This window comes from Brachyistius frenatus, unplaced genomic scaffold (genome assembly GCF_029030835.1).
Source record: "Brachyistius frenatus isolate BFR_SWC_R1_liver_20210118 unplaced genomic scaffold, ASM2903083v1 Contig_90, whole genome shotgun sequence".
NCBI lineage: Eukaryota > Metazoa > Chordata > Actinopteri > Embiotocidae > Brachyistius > Brachyistius frenatus.
In genome coordinates this window covers 1,406,385-1,425,828 of record NW_027210689.1, presented here as the reverse complement: position 1 = coordinate 1,425,828, position 19,444 = coordinate 1,406,385, and the positions used below count along the sequence as shown (strand labels likewise).

The 19,444-nt window shown below is 43.3% G+C and overlaps 1 protein-coding gene across 1 annotated transcript in view; it reads left to right on the top strand.

The window, feature by feature from the left end:
* The window catches only part of trpm4a (transient receptor potential cation channel, subfamily M, member 4a), a 35,233-nt gene extending 16,188 nt beyond the window's left edge, over positions 1-19,045 (top strand). Inside the window, exons 7-28 of the mRNA XM_069710215.1 lie at positions 1,770-1,834; positions 2,342-2,581; positions 3,447-3,549; positions 3,836-3,954; positions 4,739-5,041; positions 5,350-5,451; positions 6,040-6,168; positions 6,655-6,784; positions 6,972-7,117; positions 7,650-7,762; positions 8,258-8,365; positions 8,453-8,499; positions 9,723-9,955; positions 10,310-10,425; positions 10,560-10,692; positions 11,253-11,427; positions 12,413-12,578; positions 12,708-12,889; positions 14,304-14,436; positions 17,176-17,248; positions 17,701-17,794; positions 18,030-19,045. Coding sequence (XP_069566316.1) covers positions 1,770-1,834; positions 2,342-2,581; positions 3,447-3,549; positions 3,836-3,954; positions 4,739-5,041; positions 5,350-5,451; positions 6,040-6,168; positions 6,655-6,784; positions 6,972-7,117; positions 7,650-7,762; positions 8,258-8,365; positions 8,453-8,499; positions 9,723-9,955; positions 10,310-10,425; positions 10,560-10,692; positions 11,253-11,427; positions 12,413-12,578; positions 12,708-12,889; positions 14,304-14,436; positions 17,176-17,248; positions 17,701-17,794; positions 18,030-18,055 — 2,936 coding nt within the window. The 3' untranslated portion in view covers positions 18,056-19,045. The remainder of the gene's footprint in view (positions 1-1,769; positions 1,835-2,341; positions 2,582-3,446; positions 3,550-3,835; positions 3,955-4,738; positions 5,042-5,349; positions 5,452-6,039; positions 6,169-6,654; positions 6,785-6,971; positions 7,118-7,649; positions 7,763-8,257; positions 8,366-8,452; positions 8,500-9,722; positions 9,956-10,309; positions 10,426-10,559; positions 10,693-11,252; positions 11,428-12,412; positions 12,579-12,707; positions 12,890-14,303; positions 14,437-17,175; positions 17,249-17,700; positions 17,795-18,029) is intronic.
* The last annotated feature ends 399 nt before the right edge of the window (positions 19,046-19,444 follow it).

Below are 19,444 nucleotides of genomic sequence, written 5' to 3'. Positions count from 1 at the left end.
ATAATTTCTGCAGCACTCAAGGTTCCCAAGAGCACAGTGGCCTCCATAATCCTTAAATGGAAGAAGTTTGGGACGACCAGAACTCTTCCTAGACCTGGCCGTCCAGCCAAACTGAGCAATCGTGGGAGAAGAGCCTTGGTGAGAGAGGTAAAGAAGAACCCAAAGATCACTGTGGCTGAGCTCCAGAGATGCAGTAGGGAGATGGGAGAAAGTTCCACCAAGTCAACTATCACTGCAGCCCTCCACCAGTCGGGGCTTTATGGCAGAGTGGCCCGACGGAAGCCTCTCCTCACTGCAAGACATATGAAAGCCCGCATAGAGTTTGCCAAAAATCACATGAAGGACTTCCAGACTATGAGAAATAAGATTCTCTGGTCTGATGAGACCAAGATTGAACTTTTTGGCGTTAATTCTAAGCGGTATGTGTGGCGAAAACCAGGCACTGCTCATCACCTGCCCAATACAATCCCAACAGTGAAACATGGTGGTGGCAGCATCATGCTATGGGGGTGTTTTTCAGCTGCAGGGACAGGACGACTGGTTGCAATTGAAGGAAAGATGAATGCGGCCAAGTACAGAGATATCCTGGAAGAAAACCTCTTCCAGAGTGCTCTGGACCTCAGACTGGGCCGAAGGTTCACCTTCCAACAAGACAATATGTCTTTAGCACACAGCTAAAATAACAAAGGAGTGGCTTCGGAACAACTCTGTGACCATCCTTGACTGGCCCAGCCAGAGCCCTGACCTAAACCCAATTGAGCATCTCTGGAGAGACCTGAAAATGTCTGTCCACCAACGTTCACCATCCAACCTGACGGAACTGGAGAGGATCTGCAAGGAAGAATGGCAGAGGATCCCCAAATCCAGGTGTGAAAAGCTTGTTGCATCATTCCCAAGAAGACTCATGGCTGTACGAGCTCAAAAGGGTGCTTCTACTCAATACTGAGCAAAGGGTCTGAATACTTATGACCATGTGATATTTCAGTTTTTCTTTTTTAATAAATTTGCACAAATTTCTACATTTCTGTTTTTTTCTGTCAAGATGGGGTGCTGAGTGTACATTAATGAGAAATAAAATGAACTTTTTTGATTTTAGCAAATGGCTGCAATGAAACAAAGAGTGAAAAATTTAAAGGGGTCTGAATACTTTCCGTACCCACTGTAGTCATTCCTCCTGTTTATAAACATAAAGAAATCCTTTAATAAAGTTAAAGTGAGTGTGGGGGACAAAATCCACAGTCCTCATTCTGTATAAAAAAATACTTTGAAAGTTCAAACCAAAGCTATGGTGTGATTTTAGCAGTTTGAGTTCAAAAGTCCTCCAAAGTTAGATTCCTATTTGTACTATCCACACAAACACAGAAACTCATGCTGAGTGATGCTGAGTCGGCAGTAATAAAGAGTGCATCAATTATGAATTAAAACAATTTTCTATTTCTATTTCTATTTTTGGCTGGAAGTAGTGCTGAGTATGTTCAGTAGTTTCCTGACGTCTTGTGTTAAATGCAATTCTTATAGAACACAGTTCAACCAAATTTCAAACTTTACAAATATCTGATTGTTGAATTGATGACCAGTACTGGATGTGTGAGAGAAAAGCAGTTCCTGTTTGTGCAGCGCGAAGTTACCTCGATTAAAAAAACCAACAAAGCAAGACATAACAATCAGACATAACACTGTATGGTTTATTTATACTGTTATTTTATGTTAGAAAGTATTTTTTAATAAAAAAGCTTTCCTTCTGACTTTTTATCTTGGACCGACATCAGGTAGTGGCAGTATTGAGATCCCAGTGCTCTGCATGCTCATCTCAGGAGACGGCAGCATGCTGGAGGTGAGGAATCTGTCACGTACATTCTCAGAGTAACACCGAAGCTCATTGTTTATTCTGGTTTGATGGACCTTGTATCACCGACTGTGTGCAGGCAGCACGAATAACAGTCACAAACCAACCCAAACACTTTATGCTTCAGGGAAGAGGTTTGGCTGTTAATATGCATTTTTATTACCATCGATCATTTCACACAATACTTATATCGATTTTCAACATTTTCAGGAAATGAAATTAATAACAAAATTGAAAAAGGTGACTTTTTTTTCCAGGACTTTGTAACGGTGTCTTCTCATCAGTGTGGCGTCGTACTTCGTGACATTTTATATCATGCTTGTAATCGTTAAAAGTTGTTCTGTGTGACTCAGTTGTGTTTCCTGTCAGCACACATTCCAGTTCACAGCTCTGTTTAAAGACACATGTCCATCTCCCTCTGTACTTCCTGAAGGAACAGAAGATAAATGAAAACGTCACATGGTTTTATTCTGTGTATACATCTCATCTCCTCAGAGATTAGACATCTCTCTGAGGAGAGCCACGCCCTGGCTGGTTCTGGCTGGTTCAGGTCCAGCTGCAGATCTAATCAGTGAGCTGCTGGACAATCTGTCCCCAGTGTCCCTTGGTCCCGCCTCTCCTCTGGCGGAGGGGGCAACGGCGGAGGGCTTCAGTGCAGAGCTGCGTGACAGGCTCCGCGAAAAGGTCCGGAGACACTTCCCATCTGAAGCCGAGCTGGAGAAACTGGTGGACAGTGTGAGTCAGACGGGGCGTGTGTGTGTGTGTGTGTGTGTGCGTGCGTGCGTGCGTGCGTGCGTGCGTGCGTGCGTGCGTGCGCGCGCGTGTGTGTGTTTGGGCCAGGTCGTGCAATATCAGGGAATTTTGTATGCATGTTTTAGGTTTTAGGTGCTATTTATCAAACTATGATATCCTCCATCTTTGTTTTTATCACGTTATTTCACGTGTTTCCCGTGTTGCTTGAGTGGTTTTATCATCTTTCTGTTCGTCAACAAGTGGTTAGCACTTCAATAAAGAGATGACCTCTCTTGTACCTGCATGCCAGAAAAAGGTTTAATTTCAAGAGCTTTGGCTACAAAATGATAAATTCAAGGAATGGGTGATAAAAGATAGACAACAGAAAATCAAAATGTAAAACTACCACAGATCTGTCAGATATGGGAGAGAGAGCCCTCAGCAGCCAACGATAACAAGCATGCTGGCTTCTTCTTGTTCTCATTTGAAAAGGTGCACAGGTCTAGTTGTTCGTGATCATAATTGTGCAGTAGGTTTAAGCAGTTCAACGTTTTATACTGAAAATGCCTGTAAGCTGTAAATTGATTGGAATAAGATAATGTCTGTTTGTTGTCTGCTTATTATCGGCCTTTCAGCTTTTTATTTAGTGGTAGTCAGGGAAAAGTCTGGGAGTTTGACCTTTGACCTGCAGTGGGAATCCAGTAATAAGTTGAAATCTGGCCTTGTGGTGTAAACCCGCCCACTTTGCTAATTTTACATCCATTGTGTTTGATCTTCACAGTTTCCATGTTGGTTGTTTAAATGTTTGTGATGTACAAAATGAAAACTTCACGTACTGATTTGTTTATTTCCTTCATGACGTCTTTAGGCTCTAAGTATTTACCAGAACCGAGAGCTCATCACTGTGTTTCATGGAGAACAGGAGGGTTCTGATGACTTCGATACCGTTCTCCTCAAAGCCCTCGTTAGAGGTAAGTCAGTAAAATCTTTTTTTTTTTATCAATCTTTTAAGAATGCCACAAAATAGTCCTGATAGTGGTCGGAGTCCAGACAACATGGCTGCCATCTGTGACAAGTCCCTGGTCTGGTTCCTTTGCTGCATGTTATCCCCATCATTTCTTTCTGTCTGTCCTCTCTGTTTGTCTGTGTGTGTGTGTGTGTGTGTGTGTGTGTGTGTGTGTGTGTGTGTGTGTGTGTGTGTGTGTGTGTGTGTGTGTGTGTGTGTGTGTGTGTGTGTGTGTGTGTGTGTGTGTTAAGCCAGTAAGCGTGTGTCCAGTAAGGCGAGTGAGTACATCGAGGAGCTGAAACTGGCCGTGGCCTGGAACCGAGTGGACATCGCCAAAGCGGAGCTCTTCAACGGAGACATTCAGTGGAAGGTTGGAGTCAAACTGAAAGTCAATGAACGGTTGTAACTACGAGACCCTGATGCTTAATTCCACTACTGACCCCGATTATGAAAATATGTTTCTTATAATAACAGATTGTACTAATATGGCAGGAACTGAAGAACTTGCCTGAGAATCGTCAGGTTTTTATGATTTCTTCAGTGATGAAGTAACACAGAGATCATTTTCAGTCCATCCAGTCGTATACAAGAAAAAAAAAGGTCCATTTTACAAGTCTGGATTCTCAATTAGATATGAACAAAAATGGATTGATTGAAAAAGGATTGAAAAGATACACTCATTCCTTTTTATATATACAGTGAACCCTCGTTTTTCGGGGGGGTTACGTTCCAAATAGAAACCGTGATAGGCGAAATCCGTGAAGTAGTAACCTTTATTTTACAATTGAAATAGATAGAACTGGACATTAAATATATCTACGTTACATATAGTCGTAATGTGATTTCAATGCACGATGCAAATCCGTGAAGCAGCGACATAGTTTTCCCATTCACCCATTCACCCACTAATGAGACAGATCACCACGCAAGGTGCTGCCATCAGGAGCATATTCACACACCGATGGTACACCATCGGGAGAAACTTAGGGTTCAGTGTCTTGCTCAAGGACACTTAGGCATGTGGACAGGAGGAGCTAGGGATCGAACCACTAACCTTCCGATTAGTGTGCAACCCACTCTACTGACTGAGCCACAGCCTCACAGTTTCAGTATGAGTTGATTATATTTTCAGTATGAGGTGACTATGTTTTCAGTATGAGGACCTGGAGGACTCCATGACAGACGCTCTGATCAACGATAAGCCCCAGTTCGTTCGTCTCTTCTGTGAGAACGGTCTGAATATTCTGGACTACCTGACGTACCAGCGCCTGGAGAGTTTGTACCACTCGCTGTCGGACACCTCGCTGCCCTACATCCTCCTCCAGAGGCGTCTGAGCGAGCGGCAGGGCCTGGCTGGATCCTGCCCCGACCTGGACGCAGCCGTGACGACACCTCCGAATAGTCCAATGAGTGCACTGACTGGACCGGCTTCGGCGATGGAGCTCAGTCTGTACGAGGTGAGGAGGGGGGAGAGGTGGGCACATAGCTGTCTCATTTTCTACTGATGGTGTGCAATTGTTGTCCATGATGGTGAGGATGATGGAAATGATATATAAGCTATGTTGATCTTTTGCTTAATTTTTTTTTAATATTCTTACTTTATTTTACATATGTTAAAGACTACAGTAGGATCAGTGCATTAACAATGAAACAGCAGTTGTTTAGGCCTTCAATCAGTAGAATAATGATGCATTTTATGAAACTAACGTATTGGAGCATCCTTCTTCTGCATGCTGTCGTACTGAGGTGTGTGGTCATGCTGCAGGTGTCCCGCCTGCTGTGGGACCTCCTGGGTGACATCTGTCAGCCATTCTACTACGGACCGATGGGCCTCGACCACAGCATGAGCACCAGGAGGGCTCTGAAGGTCAGGAGCAGTAAAATCTGTCTTCAGTCCATGAGGAGGACATGAATCTAAGGTGTAGAAGTCATTTTTGTGGCTTTTGTAGTTGAAAAAAATGGTTTTAATCCGAAGCTGTGGAGAAGTTTATCACTCCTGTGTGTCCAGCAGCACAACTATGCGTGAGGCTGGAAGCTGTGAGGCTCAATGAACTGCAGCTATCATCCATCCATCCTTCACCTAAAGCCTCTTCATCCTGTAGACGCTCACAGGGAGACTCAAACCTCTCCAGAAACCATCCATGCTCACAGCAACGCTCACCGCAACTCTGACTGACTGAAACAGGCTTCCATTTCTTTTCTTTTCCTTTCTAAACTGTCCAACAGTGTTACGAGGGTTCAGTGAGGAATCGATGGCTTCCTGTTTCACACGTTTATTTGGTGAATTCATACTTCTTCGATGATGCAGAGCAGAACAGAGAATGAAAATGTGTCAGTAAAACATCATCAGTGAAAAAACACTGCTGTCACAATTTCAAAAAGACATCCTGACAATGAGAGACGAACATGTCTGATGTGAGTCACCGGTGTCTTTTCTGTCTCCTCTCGCCCTCAGCAAGTCAACAAGCTGCTGCTGGGGGAGTGCATGTACCGCGGCCAGTGCTGCCTCTCGCCCTGGGCCGCCCTCTTCATCTGGGCCGTCCTGCAGAACCGCAGTGAAATGGCTGTTTACTTCTGGGAGATGGTGAGACGTGTTTGATACTCTACGATCTCATCTCATTTCAGAGTTGACGTCTTTATTTAATGGGCCGTGTTTGAACAACACGGTCAACGTTACTGGAACCAGTTCCAGCTGATTATTGAGATCTTGTGTTTCTTGGTGTTTATTGAGATCTTGTGTTTCTTGGTGTTTATTTAGATCTTGTGTTTCTTGGTGTTTATTGAGATCTTGTGTTTCTTGGTGTTTATTGAGATCTTGTGTTTCTTGGTGTTTATTGAGATTTTGTGTTTCTTGGTGTTTATTGAGATCTTGTGTTTCTTGGTGTTTATTAGGATCTTGTGTTTCTTGGTGTTTATTGAGATCTTGTGTTTCTTGGTGTTTATTGAGATCTTGTGTTTCTTGGTGTTTATTAGGATCTTGTGTTTTTTGGTGTTTATTGAGATCTTGTGTTTCTTGGTGTTTATTAGGATCTTGTGTTTCTGGTGTTTATTGAGATCTTGTTCTCGTCAGGCCGGGGAGTCGGTGCTCAGCGCTCTGGGAGGCTGTAAGCTGCTGAGGGAACTTTCTAAACTTGAGAGTGAGACTGAGAACAAGCTGGCCATGAAGGAACTGGCTCAGACGTTTGAGAACCTGGCACATGGTGAGTCGGACCTTTCACACCAAGATCACAGCTCGGTTAGACCCTGTCCGTCCATTCACTATATCTACTTATCCCAGAGGGGCGGGGGCGTGACACGAGGTACGTCGTCTTGTGAAGAGTGAGAAACTTAAGAGACACTTATTGAGAAGATAAAATGACGATGTCCTTCACTGTGTTCTGTGTCCAGATGTTTTCGGTGAGTGTTACCAGAACAGCGAGAGCCGCTCCTTCACTCTCCTTATAAGGAAGTCTCCGGTGTGGGGCGGAGCTACGTGTCTGCAGATGGCCATGGTGGCCGACGCTCGTCTCTTCTTCAGCCACGATGGAGTTCAGGTAGAGATGCTGACAAGAGGAGGAAAAGGTTCAGTGTGGATTGTTTAGATGGAAGATAATATTCATAAATAAGGTTTTATCAGTGAATAAGAATCATTGTTGCCATGACACCAGACTGAATATCTGAAGAGGGAGCAGGTCCTCCTCCACGCAGTGCACCATGTTGCACCGCCATATTCCTACAGGGACCCAGAGGGGACAAACCAAACACTGGCACTACAAAAGGCCTCTTGTGGTGAACTCATGTTCAGCTGGTTGTAATCTGCAAACTCAGCACCAGATGTCCCTAAATCCTGCTCACTGCTGCTTTAACAGACTGGGACCATACTGGAGTAAACAGGAGAACCCTCCACAACACAGGCTGGGAAATTAGAAATGACCTGCAGACGCAGAAACAAACAGACAGACTGTAGCCGTTCTATAACATTCATTTCCAATCTTTGTCTTTCAAATTCAGTTTTTGAACAAATTTCTTTGATCCAAACTCTTTGCCATGATGCAGGCAGTGTAATGAATGTCCTCTGTGCTGCAGTCGCTGCTGTCTCAGATCTGGTGGGGCGACATGGAGAGGAGCACCGAGGTCTGGAAACTGGTCCTCACCTTCTTCCTGCCCCCATTCCTGTACACAGACCTGATTAGCTTCAGGTCGGTGGTGTGTTCTTACTGTGCCATGCTGTGTGTTTGACTGTTTGAGTGTGTGTTTGACTGTGTGAGTGTGTTTGACTGTGTGAGTGTGTGTTTGACTGTGTGAGTGTGTGTTTGACTGTGAGTGTGTGTTTGACTGTGTGACTGTTTGACAGTGTGAGTGTGTGTTTGACTGTGTGAGTGTGTGTTTAGCTGTGTGAGTGTGTGTTTAGCTGTGTGAGTGTGTATTTGACTGTGTGAGTGTGTGTTTAGCTGTGTGAGTGTGTGTGTTTGACTGTTAGAGTGCGTGTTTGACTGTGTGAGTATGTGTTTAGCTGTGTGAGTGTGTGTGTTTGACTGTGTGAGTGTATGTTTGACTGTGTGAGTGTGTTTTACTTTTAATTTTTAAAAACTTTTAAAAAAACTTTAAAAAAAAATTTGTTTTCCTTTAATTCATATTTCTGATGGTTTGACGGACGAAAACATGGCAGCGTGTGTGTGTTGATGATGTCACAGGGAACCGGACGAGGAGGTGAAGTCCGTGGCGCTCCCACACGGCAGAGACACGGACAGTCTGGAAGGGAACGATGCGACCGTCTTCTCCCTCGCTGACATCATACAGAAGTAAAATGAAACGCACGCTGGTCAGATCGCGTTGTGTTGGTTTTTGTATCAAGTTCTAACGGCAGTCTGTGATGCTTCGTTCTGCAGTGAGGAAGAAGCAGAAGAGTTCAGGGCTCTGAAAGAAAACCTCGTGGGTGAGTCTGGATCCTCGTTTCAGTGGTTCCTCCTGTTGGTGATGTTCCTGTCGGGAAGTAAGAAGTGTCTCAGAGAGTCAGCAGGGTGCCGCCAACACATTCATCAGTGAAGCTGTCACTGCACTTCACATTTTCATTTTTATTTTCTAGTTAGACGAGGTCAGAAGAAGAAATTTAAAACTTATATGTTCACATCACTGAGAGAAAATACACACAGTGCTTGTTTCTGGGATGAATTATTTTTGTGTGTTTTATTGTTTTGGTTGGTAAAATAAAAATGTGCCTTTATATCTCCGAGCGTATAATATAATGGAAAGTACAACCACTCCTTTTGCTTTTCTCCATTTTTTTTATATAATAAGGAATCTCTTAAAAAGATTTAAACCAGAAATCAAAAACGTCCAAATGGACCGACGATCGTCTTCTGTTCTCAGAGTTTCAGCAGCAGTGGTGATGAACGTCATGTTCGTTCCGTTGCTGGTGAAAGAATGTTTTTTATTAAAGTCAGTGAGTGCAGGGAGCACCTACATTAGATTCAATTATGATATGGGCAGTGATGACTTTCTCCACAAAACATCCAAAATTGTTCAGGGTTCCTTTTGTATTCAAATATCATGGTTACATGTCCGTTGATTTCTTACATGATAAAGTGCAAGAATGGGAGGAGCGTCACAGGAAAACATGATTAACCCATAAGAATGATAAGATCAACAGGACATGCAATGGAGCTACTATTCGAGTTACTTTAACATGTACCAAAGAGCAAAGTTACAGTTTTATTTAATGGTGTTATGTTGAAATGTCAGCGATCATAAAATCATTAAAAATCAATCTGAGAACCATGAAGACTCAATATTCAATCCTGTTCTCATTACATTTCTGGATATTTGTTTCAGATTTAATCTGAAATATTGCACAGACAGTCCGGCAACAACCTCACCATTATTTCCCATTCTTTGGCCGAACAAATTTTTTTTAGATATTGTGTGTATTAGTGTGTAAAATCAACAGAAGGGCAGATATTAAAAGATGATGAGAGTATCACCATCTGATCACCTGATTTCTACACCGTGACTGTGACATAGTTCTGTGAGATGATGTCATTTTAAAATGCTCCAACATTATAATAGTATTACAGAGGACTGAATTCTGCTGTCTGTCTGTGTTTCCTGATGTCTCTAAACCCCTTCCTGTTTTTTTTTTTACCTGGGTGTTTACGACAGGCTCTTCGCCGACCACCTCCAAGAGACCTTTCATCGTGTCCCGCTGGAGGCAGTTCTGGTTTGCGCCGGTCACCTCCTTCCTCGGCAACGTGCTCATGTACTTCCTCTTCCTCTGCCTGTTCGCCTACGTTCTGCTGGTGGACTTCAAGCCGCCGCCCCCCGACGGCCCCGCCATGCTGGAGCTGGTGCTTTACTTCTGGGTTTTCACCTTAGTGTGTGAGGAGATCCGACAGGTTGGTAGCGAAGACACATACAGCATGTACATGTACACAGGCTGAAAACTGTAGCAAAAGGGTTGAGGCAGTTTTGTGTGTCAAGCAGGTTGTTATGTGAGTTTTGTGTGTTCAGCAGGTTGTTATGTGAGTTTTGTGTGTCCAGCAGGTTGTTGTTAATTTTGTGTGTCCTGCAGGTTGTTATGTGAGTTTTGTGTGTCTTACAATAGGTTGCTATTTATTCAGCCACAGTCTGGTCCCGATGAATATTGTCTCCATGTAGAGTCTTTCTTGTGTTGGTCTCCCAGCTGACTCCTGCAGAACTCGTTCCACTGATCCATCATCTGTCCTCACTCTCCTCTCTCTGGTCGACAGACCTTCTTTGTGGGCAGTTCATTTGTGCTCCAGAGGATGAAGAACTACATCCAGGATGTGTGGAACAAGTGTGATCTGACAGCCATGGCCCTCTTCATTCTGGCTGTGTGCTGCAGGTGATTCCTCCTTCACATGTTTTTGCAAATATCCGTCTTTTCTCTTTTATTTTACTTCTTTCTCGTCTGTTAGTGTGAGATCATCTTGCAGGTGAATATGGACGCTGACCAGAGATTGACGTTTGTTTTTCCAGAATGTTTCCCTGGTCGTATAATTTTGGCCGAGCTGTGATGGCCATCGATTACATGGTCTTCACTCTACGTCTGATCCACATCTTCGCTATCCACAAACAACTCGGACCCAAAATCATCATCGTCGGCAAAATGGTGACGTCATACAAAACTCACACAACAACCTACTGGACACACAAAACTCACACAACAACCTACTGGACACACAAAACTCACACAACAACCTACTGGACATACAAAACTCATACAACAACCTACTGGACAAACAAAACTCACACAACAACCTACTGGACATACAAAACTCATACAACAACCTACTGGACACACAAAACTCACAGCAACCTGCTGGACACACAAAACTCACACAAAAACCCGCTGGACACACAAAACTCACAACAACCTACTGGACACACAACAACCTGCTGGACACACAAAACTCACACACAGGATCGCTTACAGTTTTCTTCTCTGAGAATACAGTCTGGTATTATTAGTATTATTATTATTATTGTTATTACAATCATAAAAGCATCTGGCTGCATGTCATGTGAGGGATTATTTGAGCATCATGGACAGTGACTCTACATTCAGATTCAGTTGGTAGAATGCATGAATTAGTAAAGCCGGCTGCGTCCTCATCATTCTCACACATTCTTCAACAGATGTCCTCTCTGGTTTATGTGTGTTTGCTTCAGGTGAAAGATTTGTTCTTCTTCCTGTTCTTCCTGGCCGTCTGGCTCATGGCCTACGGAGTGGCCAATCAAGCTCTGCTCTACTCGTTCGACCCGCGTCCGAACTGGATCTTCCGCCGAGTCTTCTACAGGCCATACCTGCACATCTTTGGGCAGATACCCATTCATGAGATGGACAGTGAGTTCGACCTGCCTTTATATCGGTCAGCTGCATCAGGTCAAAACTCCAACCTCTGGTATCACATTGTTCAAAGGTTGTCATTTAATTCAAATCAGTTTTCTTAAATGAATGCACACATTTATTATGTTTAGTCAGTAAGTTAAATGTGGTGTAATCCAATACAAATAGATCAAATGCAATTCCAGAAAACAAACCGTACTTAAACAAAGCCTGCATTGTATTCTAATATGCAGCTCGTATAATGATTTAATGTTACAAATTTTCCCACCACTGAGCAAAATCTTCAGATTACAACTAAACAGGATTTAATGCAGCAACACTGAAACACTGTAACACCTGAAACACTGAAACACCTGAAACACTAACACCGTAACACCAAAACACCTGTAACACTGAAACACCTGAAACACTGTAACAATGAAACAATGAAACACTGTAACACCTGTAACACTGAAACACTGAAACACTGTAACACTGAAACACTGGAGCACTGTAATACGGGAGCACTGAAACACCGAAACACCTGAAACACTGTAACACTGTAACACCGTAACACCTGTAACACTGGAGCACTGAAGCACTGAAACACTGTAACACTGTAACACCTGTAACACTGAAACACTGGAGCACTGAAACACTGTAACACTGTACCACTAACACTGAAACACTGTAGCACTGTAACACTGAAACACTGTAACACTGAAACACTGAAACACTGGAGCATTGTAACACCGTAACTCCGTAACACCTGTAACACTGAAACACTGAAACACTGGAGCACTGGAGCACTGAAACACTGTAACACTGTAACACTAACATCGTACCGCTGAAACACTGTAACACTGAAACACCTGAAACACTGTAACACCGAAACACCTGTAACACTAACACTGGAACACAGAATCATCTTAGATTTGAACATAACATTGTTCAAATGGATGCCACTCTATAAGGTCTTCAAGTTTTTTTAACTTCCATCCAGCTGATAAAGTGGAGGAATTAAACTGCACAAACAACGCCACCGAGATCGCAGCGGGAGCCGAGCCGTGTCTGAGCACGTACGCGAACTGGCTGGTCGTCATCCTGCTCGTCATCTACCTGTTGTTCACCAACATTGTGCTGGTCAACCTGCTCATCGCCATGTTCAGGTGCACTAAAACTCACAAGGATTCACTTCAATTCCTCTATATATATGTTTATTAGATTATTACTGCAGTACAGAAACCCAGCAGAGGAATGTCTTCTATATGTAAACAATGAGTCTATAATTTCCACAGTCACACCTTCTCCAAAGTCCAGGAGCGCAGCGACACCTACTGGAAGTTCCAGCGCTACAACCTGATAGTAGAGTATCACTCCAGGCCCTGCCTGGCTCCACCTTTCATCATCATCTCACACCTGCACCTGTTCATCAAGAGACATGTCCACAGCATCCCGTCAGTGAAGAACCAACACTTTGGTGAGAAGTGGCAGGTGGAGACAGGGTGGGGGGCTGTCTCCCCCGGGGGAGGTCCAAAATCATCTGAGCACTAAAATCTAAAAGGGAGTTGATGTTCAGGTTAGGTTAAATTCAGGTTTTGTTCATGTATGAAGGTGGATGTTAAAATCAAAAGGCTGATACACAGTTTATAGTCCGTGAACCAGTCTCTGTCAGCAGGTCGCTCACAGCTTCACTTTTCTGGTATTCTGAATAGTCTGGTATTATTATTGTTGTTGTTGTTGTTGTTGTTATTATTATTAGCGTTAGCTCAGCCACTCTGAAGGGCGGACCAATCAGGGACCAGTGTCGGTGGTTAACCGCATTTGTCCCGCCCCTCCTTCACTGTGATTGGATGGCTGGTGACAGTGATGAGAAAAGCGTTTATAAACTGTCATAAGTTCAGCGTTCACTGCAGAATAAACACTCAGCACCTCGTCAAGCTGCTGGTGTTCACTAAAACTATTTGATCAATATTCTGTACTCTGTTAAAAACCCTCTGGTGGACACAGTAGGTAATTACAGCGGTGGCAGAGTGTCATCTGGTTTTGATTCATGCTGATTGGTTAAAATTAACCCAAGGTCTACGCCCAGTAGAGATTACCCACAATCCTCCAATTCAAGGACTCAAGTCCAAAAGGACTCCCACATCCCCGGAAACCGCAGGAGATCTCTCATATTTAACAACAACGACACCCTCGACCTGTTCCACCTGTTCCACCTATTCTACCTGTTCAACCTGTTCAACCTGTTCCACATGTTCTACCTGCTCTACCTGTTCCACCTGTTCCACGTGCTTTACCTGTTCCACGTGTTCTACCTGTTCTACCTGTTCCACCTGTTCTACCTGTTCCACGTGTTCTACCTGTTCCACCTGTTCCACCTGTTTTACCTGTTCCACTTGTTCCACTTGTTTCACTTGTTCCACCTATTCCACCTGTTCTACCTATTCTATCTGTTCCATCAATGAATTGGTAACAGCAGACAAATCCACTTTCTGCTCCGCCAAAATCTTCATCCTCCAGATCAAGTTCTTACCCAAAAACGAAAAGAAAAACCTCCTACTCCAACACACCATCCCAAAACTCCAAGCACCTCTCTGAGATCAACCACTGGACCCCAACGACAGCCAAGGTGTTCTGGATTTCTATTAACCCCCCCCCCCCAACAGAAATGTTCTGAATAATAATTGGTGCTGTGTACTCCAGCTGTGTTCCAGATAAGGTTGTCGGCTCAGGAACAGCAGGAGGCCAAATTAGTTTTTACTGGGGATTCGTTACCTGTGAAATAATCCTGTCATTAACTCTAAAGGACCAAGAGCTCAGATAACTCTCTCTGTGGATGTTTATCTGTGTCCCTGCTTGTCTGTCCTCCCACTGGTCCTCTCCGTCCTCAGTTCTGGAGCTGCGGGGCAGGAAGGCGAGCCGACTCAACACATGGGAGGCGATCCAGAAAGAAAACCTCCTGTCGGCTCAGAATAAGAGGCAGAGGGAGAGCGACACGGCGCGACTGAAGCGGACATCCGTCAAGTAAGTTTCCTCTCCGATCGTTGACGTGTTTCCTCACATATCAATGTATTCGTATTAACTGTCGGTGGCACAGACCAACGACCTTTCACTGAGGTTGTAGTCCTACGTCACGTGACCACACGCACTACTTTGTACGCAGGATGTCACATCGGCTCCTTTGATGCTGAAACATTGTGACTTTGTGACTTTGTGGATGCGTTCGTGTTCCTTCACAGCGAAACCTCATTCTTACACTGAACATACTTTTCACAGAGGAGATCATCTCTTACGTTTTGGAACATATTTATGCACACATTTGCATATTATTGAGGGAACAATGCTTTCTTTTAGCTAACAAATTCAAATTATTAGCAGACAAATGTGTTGGTGTAAAATATCTTTTAATAATTAATTTAATTAGGATAAATCAGATTCTTGTGAATATGATAACCAATTCAAAATAGACATTAGAAATGTTGTGCTTTCAGCACAGGTGAATACAGAGGAGATGATCTGATGAGGTTTTGGAGGGCTGCATGATGTTGCATATTAACCCTCTGATATCCTGGAAAATATCTCATACGCTGATAAAGTTGCATGAATTCAGCTCTGTAGGATGCAGGCATGTGACTGATGCCGTTTTTCAGTCAAACCTGTGCTGCTGTAATATCACATATTGTTATAAACAGTTCAAAAAAAGGCAAACAATTTTAAATTGGTTTTATTTGTTATTGATTTTTCACACAGAAAACCGTGTACAGTTCTTTCCAAAACCTCAAATGAGAAGTGAATGCTTTTTCATCTGTTGACGAGAGAGATCTTTTAACTAATTGACTCTTTTCGTTCACCTTTAGTTTGTTAATCACGTCAGTATTAATCAGTTTAACTTGTTCATCTGTTTCTCTTTTACAGTGCATCCGGAAAGTATTGACAGCGCTTCACTTTTTCCACATTTTGTTATGTTACAGCCTTATTCCAAAATGGATTAAATTCATTTTTTTTCCTCAAAATTCTATACGCAATATCCCATAATGACAAAGTGAAAATAGTTTGTTTAAATTTTTTGCAAATCTATTAAAAATAAAGAACGAAAATATAACGTGTACATAAGTATTCACAGCCTTTGCTCAATACTTTGTTGAAGCACCTTTGGCAGAAATTACAGCCTCAAGTCTTTTTGAGTATGATGCTATAAGCTTGGCTCCTATTCTTGGGCAGTTTCTCCCGTTCTTCTTTGCAGGACCTCTCAAGCTCCATCAGGTTGGATGGGGAGTGTCAGTGCACAGCCATTTTCAGATCTCTCCAGAGATGTTCAATCGGGTTCAAGTCTGGGCTCTGCCTGGGCCTCTCAAAGACATTCACAGAGTTGTCCCGAAGCCATTCCTTTGTTATCTTGGCTGTGTGCTTCGGGTCGTTGTCCTGTTGGAAGATGAACCTTCGCCCCAGTCTGAGGTCCAGAGCGCTCTGGAGAAGGTTTTCATCAAGGATGTCTCTGTACATTGCTGCATTCATCTTTCCCTCCATCCTGACTAGTTTCCCAGTTCCTGCCGCTGAAAACCATCCCCACAGCATGATGCTGCCACCACCATGCTTCACCGTAGAGATGGTATTGCCAGGTGACGAGCGGTGCCTGGTTTCCTCCAAACATGACGCTTGGCATTCAGGCCAAAGAGTTCAATCTTTGTTTCATCAAACCAGAGAATTTAGTTTCTCATGGTCTGACAGTCCTTCAGGTGCCTTTTGGTAAACTCCAGGTGTGCTGTCATGTGTCTTTTACTGAGGAGTGGCTTCCGTCTGGCCACTCTACCATACAGGCTGCTTGGTGGAGTGCTGCAGAGATGGTTGTCCTTCTGGAAGGTTCTCCTCTCTTCACAGAGCAACGTTGGAGCTCTGTCAGAGTGACCATCGGGTTCTTGGTCACCTCCCTGACTAAGGCCCTTCTCCCCCGATCGCTCAGTTTGGCCGGGCGGCCGACTCTCGGAAGAGTCCTGGTGGTTCCAAACTTCTTCCATTTACGGATGATGGAGGCCACTGTGCTCATTGGGACCTTCAATGCTGCAGAAATGTTTCTGTACCCTTTCCCAGATCTGTGCCTCGATACAATCCTGTCTCGGAGGTCTACAGACAATTCTTTGGACTTCATGGCTTGGTTTGTGCTCTGACATGCACTGTCAACTGTGGGACCTTATATAGACGGTGTGTGTCTTTCCAAATCATGTCCAATCAACTGAATTTACCACAGGTGGACTCCAATCAAGTTGTAGAAACATCTCAAGGATGATCAGTGGAAACAGGATGCACCTGAGCTCAATTTTGAGTGTAATGGCAAAGGCTGTGAATACTTATGTACATGTGATTTTTTTTTTTTTTTCATTTTTGATTTTTAATAGATTTGCAAAAATTTCAAAAAAATGTATTTCACGTTGTCATTATGGGATATTGTGTGTAGAATTTTGAGGGAAAAAATGAATTTAATCCATTTTGGAATAAGACTGTAAGATAACAAAATGTAGAAAAAGTGAAGCTCTGTGAATACTTTCTGGATGCACTGTACTTTTAAAATGTTTTCAAATTCTTTTGTGGTTGTTTATTCTTGTTGAACTGAATTCCGACGTTGTACCTGCAGCTGGTATATTCATTGTGTGTGTGTGTGTGTGTGTGTGTGTGTGTGTGTGTGTGTGTGTGTGTGTGTGTGTGTGTGTGTGTGTGTGTGTGTGTGTGTGTGTGTGTGTGTGTGTGTGTGTGTTTGTGTCTCTGCAGGGTGGACAGTGTGCTGAAACAGATGGCAGAGATCCGTAACCACGACCGAAGGTTGCATGTGCTGGAGACGGAGGTCAGCAGCACCTTAAATAGACACCTGATCTGTAACAGTCACCATCAAGTCTCAAGTTGTTTTCAAAGGCCATAAAATCCAGCGTTGTTATACAAGTGAATTCTTTACATGTAAACTTTGTATTTACTGAGAGATGTTCCTCCCAGGGACACAACTGAATGTTCAGCAGTTTGTGGAGCTGCAGCTTAAATTCATCGCCTCTTTGCTTGATTAGATTTCTTTATTTTTTTGTATTTCTATGAATGAGATTTTCCTGTTTCGAGCCAGGTAAAAATAAAAAGCTGACCCATCTTAACAAAACACTGATGAGTGTCACCGGTCCGACCCTTGTATGTATGGCTGGATTGATATGGGTGTATATGTGTGTTGCTGGTGTGTCTGGTTTCCCTGCAGCTGTCGGCTCTGCATGCTCAGCACTCATCCATCTCTGTCTGTGGGTCTCTCTCCTGCAGCTGGAGTACTGCTGCAGCGCCCTCTCCTGGATGACAGACGCTCTGTCTCAGAGTACTCTGATTAAAGCCGACCGGCCCGCTCCGCTCCTCAGAGGTAACGTCATCAGACCTCGAACCGTTAGTGGAGGTTTTTAACACGAGCAGTCAGACGACCGCAGGCTGCAGACCTTATCACTGGTCTAATGAACCATCTGGAAGTTATTAATCTTCCAGAGATACAACGTCCGCAGCATCCAGACCAACCTGTCATGTTTTATGATCTTGTTTCTGTGTGTGCTGTTTGAAGGATCCTGTTTGGGATTCATCATTATTTTCTTCTTCTGTTGTAGATCTTCCTCAGATGTCTCCAAGCTGACCGCATAAACTCAAGGATTCCTCTCTGTCAAACACACACATACACGGTTTCCTCAGGGCCTTCGTGTTATAAAGCACCTTTTCTGATCTGCTCATCCTTTAATTTGTTTTACTTTGTATGTTTTTAAGTTGTATTTTAATTTTAACAAATACTTTTATCAGAAGTATCTTTTATACTCCTGTTTTGCATGTTTACAGTAATGCCAGCATTCATTAGTCTCTTTACCTTCTTTTTTCGCTCCCACCACTAGGGACCGCCAAAGAGTAACACATGGGGTCTTTAAAAGTATTAAACAGAGCTTTAAGCCCCACATGCTACCAGAGAGTGCCTTCATATAATGTCATAAATAATCTGTGTAAGACAATCATCACCATATGAGCATATGACAACCTTTTTAGGGGAATTATGACCTGCATATTCAGTAAAACTGCACTTATCAATACTTATATATGAACCAAATTACTTTTATTTTAAAGGGGTTGCTTGTAGTGCAAAACTCCACAAAGACCTTTTTAACTTTTTTTAGCTCTTTGTTTTCCATATGGCTTATGGTTCATGACCTGCTTTTTTTATCAACTTAATTTCAAGCAGCATATTTACGTTACAGCAAAAAAGACAGAAAACAGTGACGGACGCTAAATGATGATGAACTTGTCAAAGATGTCCTGCAGCTTCATGTTGGATGATTGGCTCATAGTTTCATTTTCATATGAAATGCATATGATGTCATTTTACACTATCACTGAACACTGCTATTGATGCATCCACATGCAATAAAAACACATGAAACACAACTAAGAAGCACTCAGCATTCGGTGGTGTTGATGGAGGTCTGGTGTGAAACTGACATCGTTTAGGGATGTGATATTTTCAACTTGGGGTTTAAATTTGTATTTTTTTTTTCTTTGTAAACAATATATACCTCTGCTTTTGTTATACAGTGACTGTACAGATACTGTATGTTTCCAATAAAGATTGTAGAGAACTTAAGTTTTGTTCAAACCACAACAATGTTATTTCCTTCTTGGAACTATTCCTTGTACTATTTTCTCAGCATGAAGATGCACATAAAGACAAAGGTTTCTGATATAGAGTTTATGCTGCATGTTTTGAAGCCCTTCAGAGAATCGCCACCTTAAGGGGTTTGAGTGGCTCAGTGATCCTGGAAGCTATGTTGTCCGGGGTATCAGTCCCTGGTAGGGTCTCCCAAGACAAACTGGTCCCAGGGGAGAGTCCAGACCAAGAGCGCTTCAAACAACCCCAGATGATCAGAAGCACACGGAATGTAGCCACCTCGCCCAGATCAAGGAAACGGGGGCACGCTCCTGGTGCCAGACCTGGGAGGGGAGCTCGCCGGCAAGCGTCTGGTGGCCGGGCCTTCGCCCATGG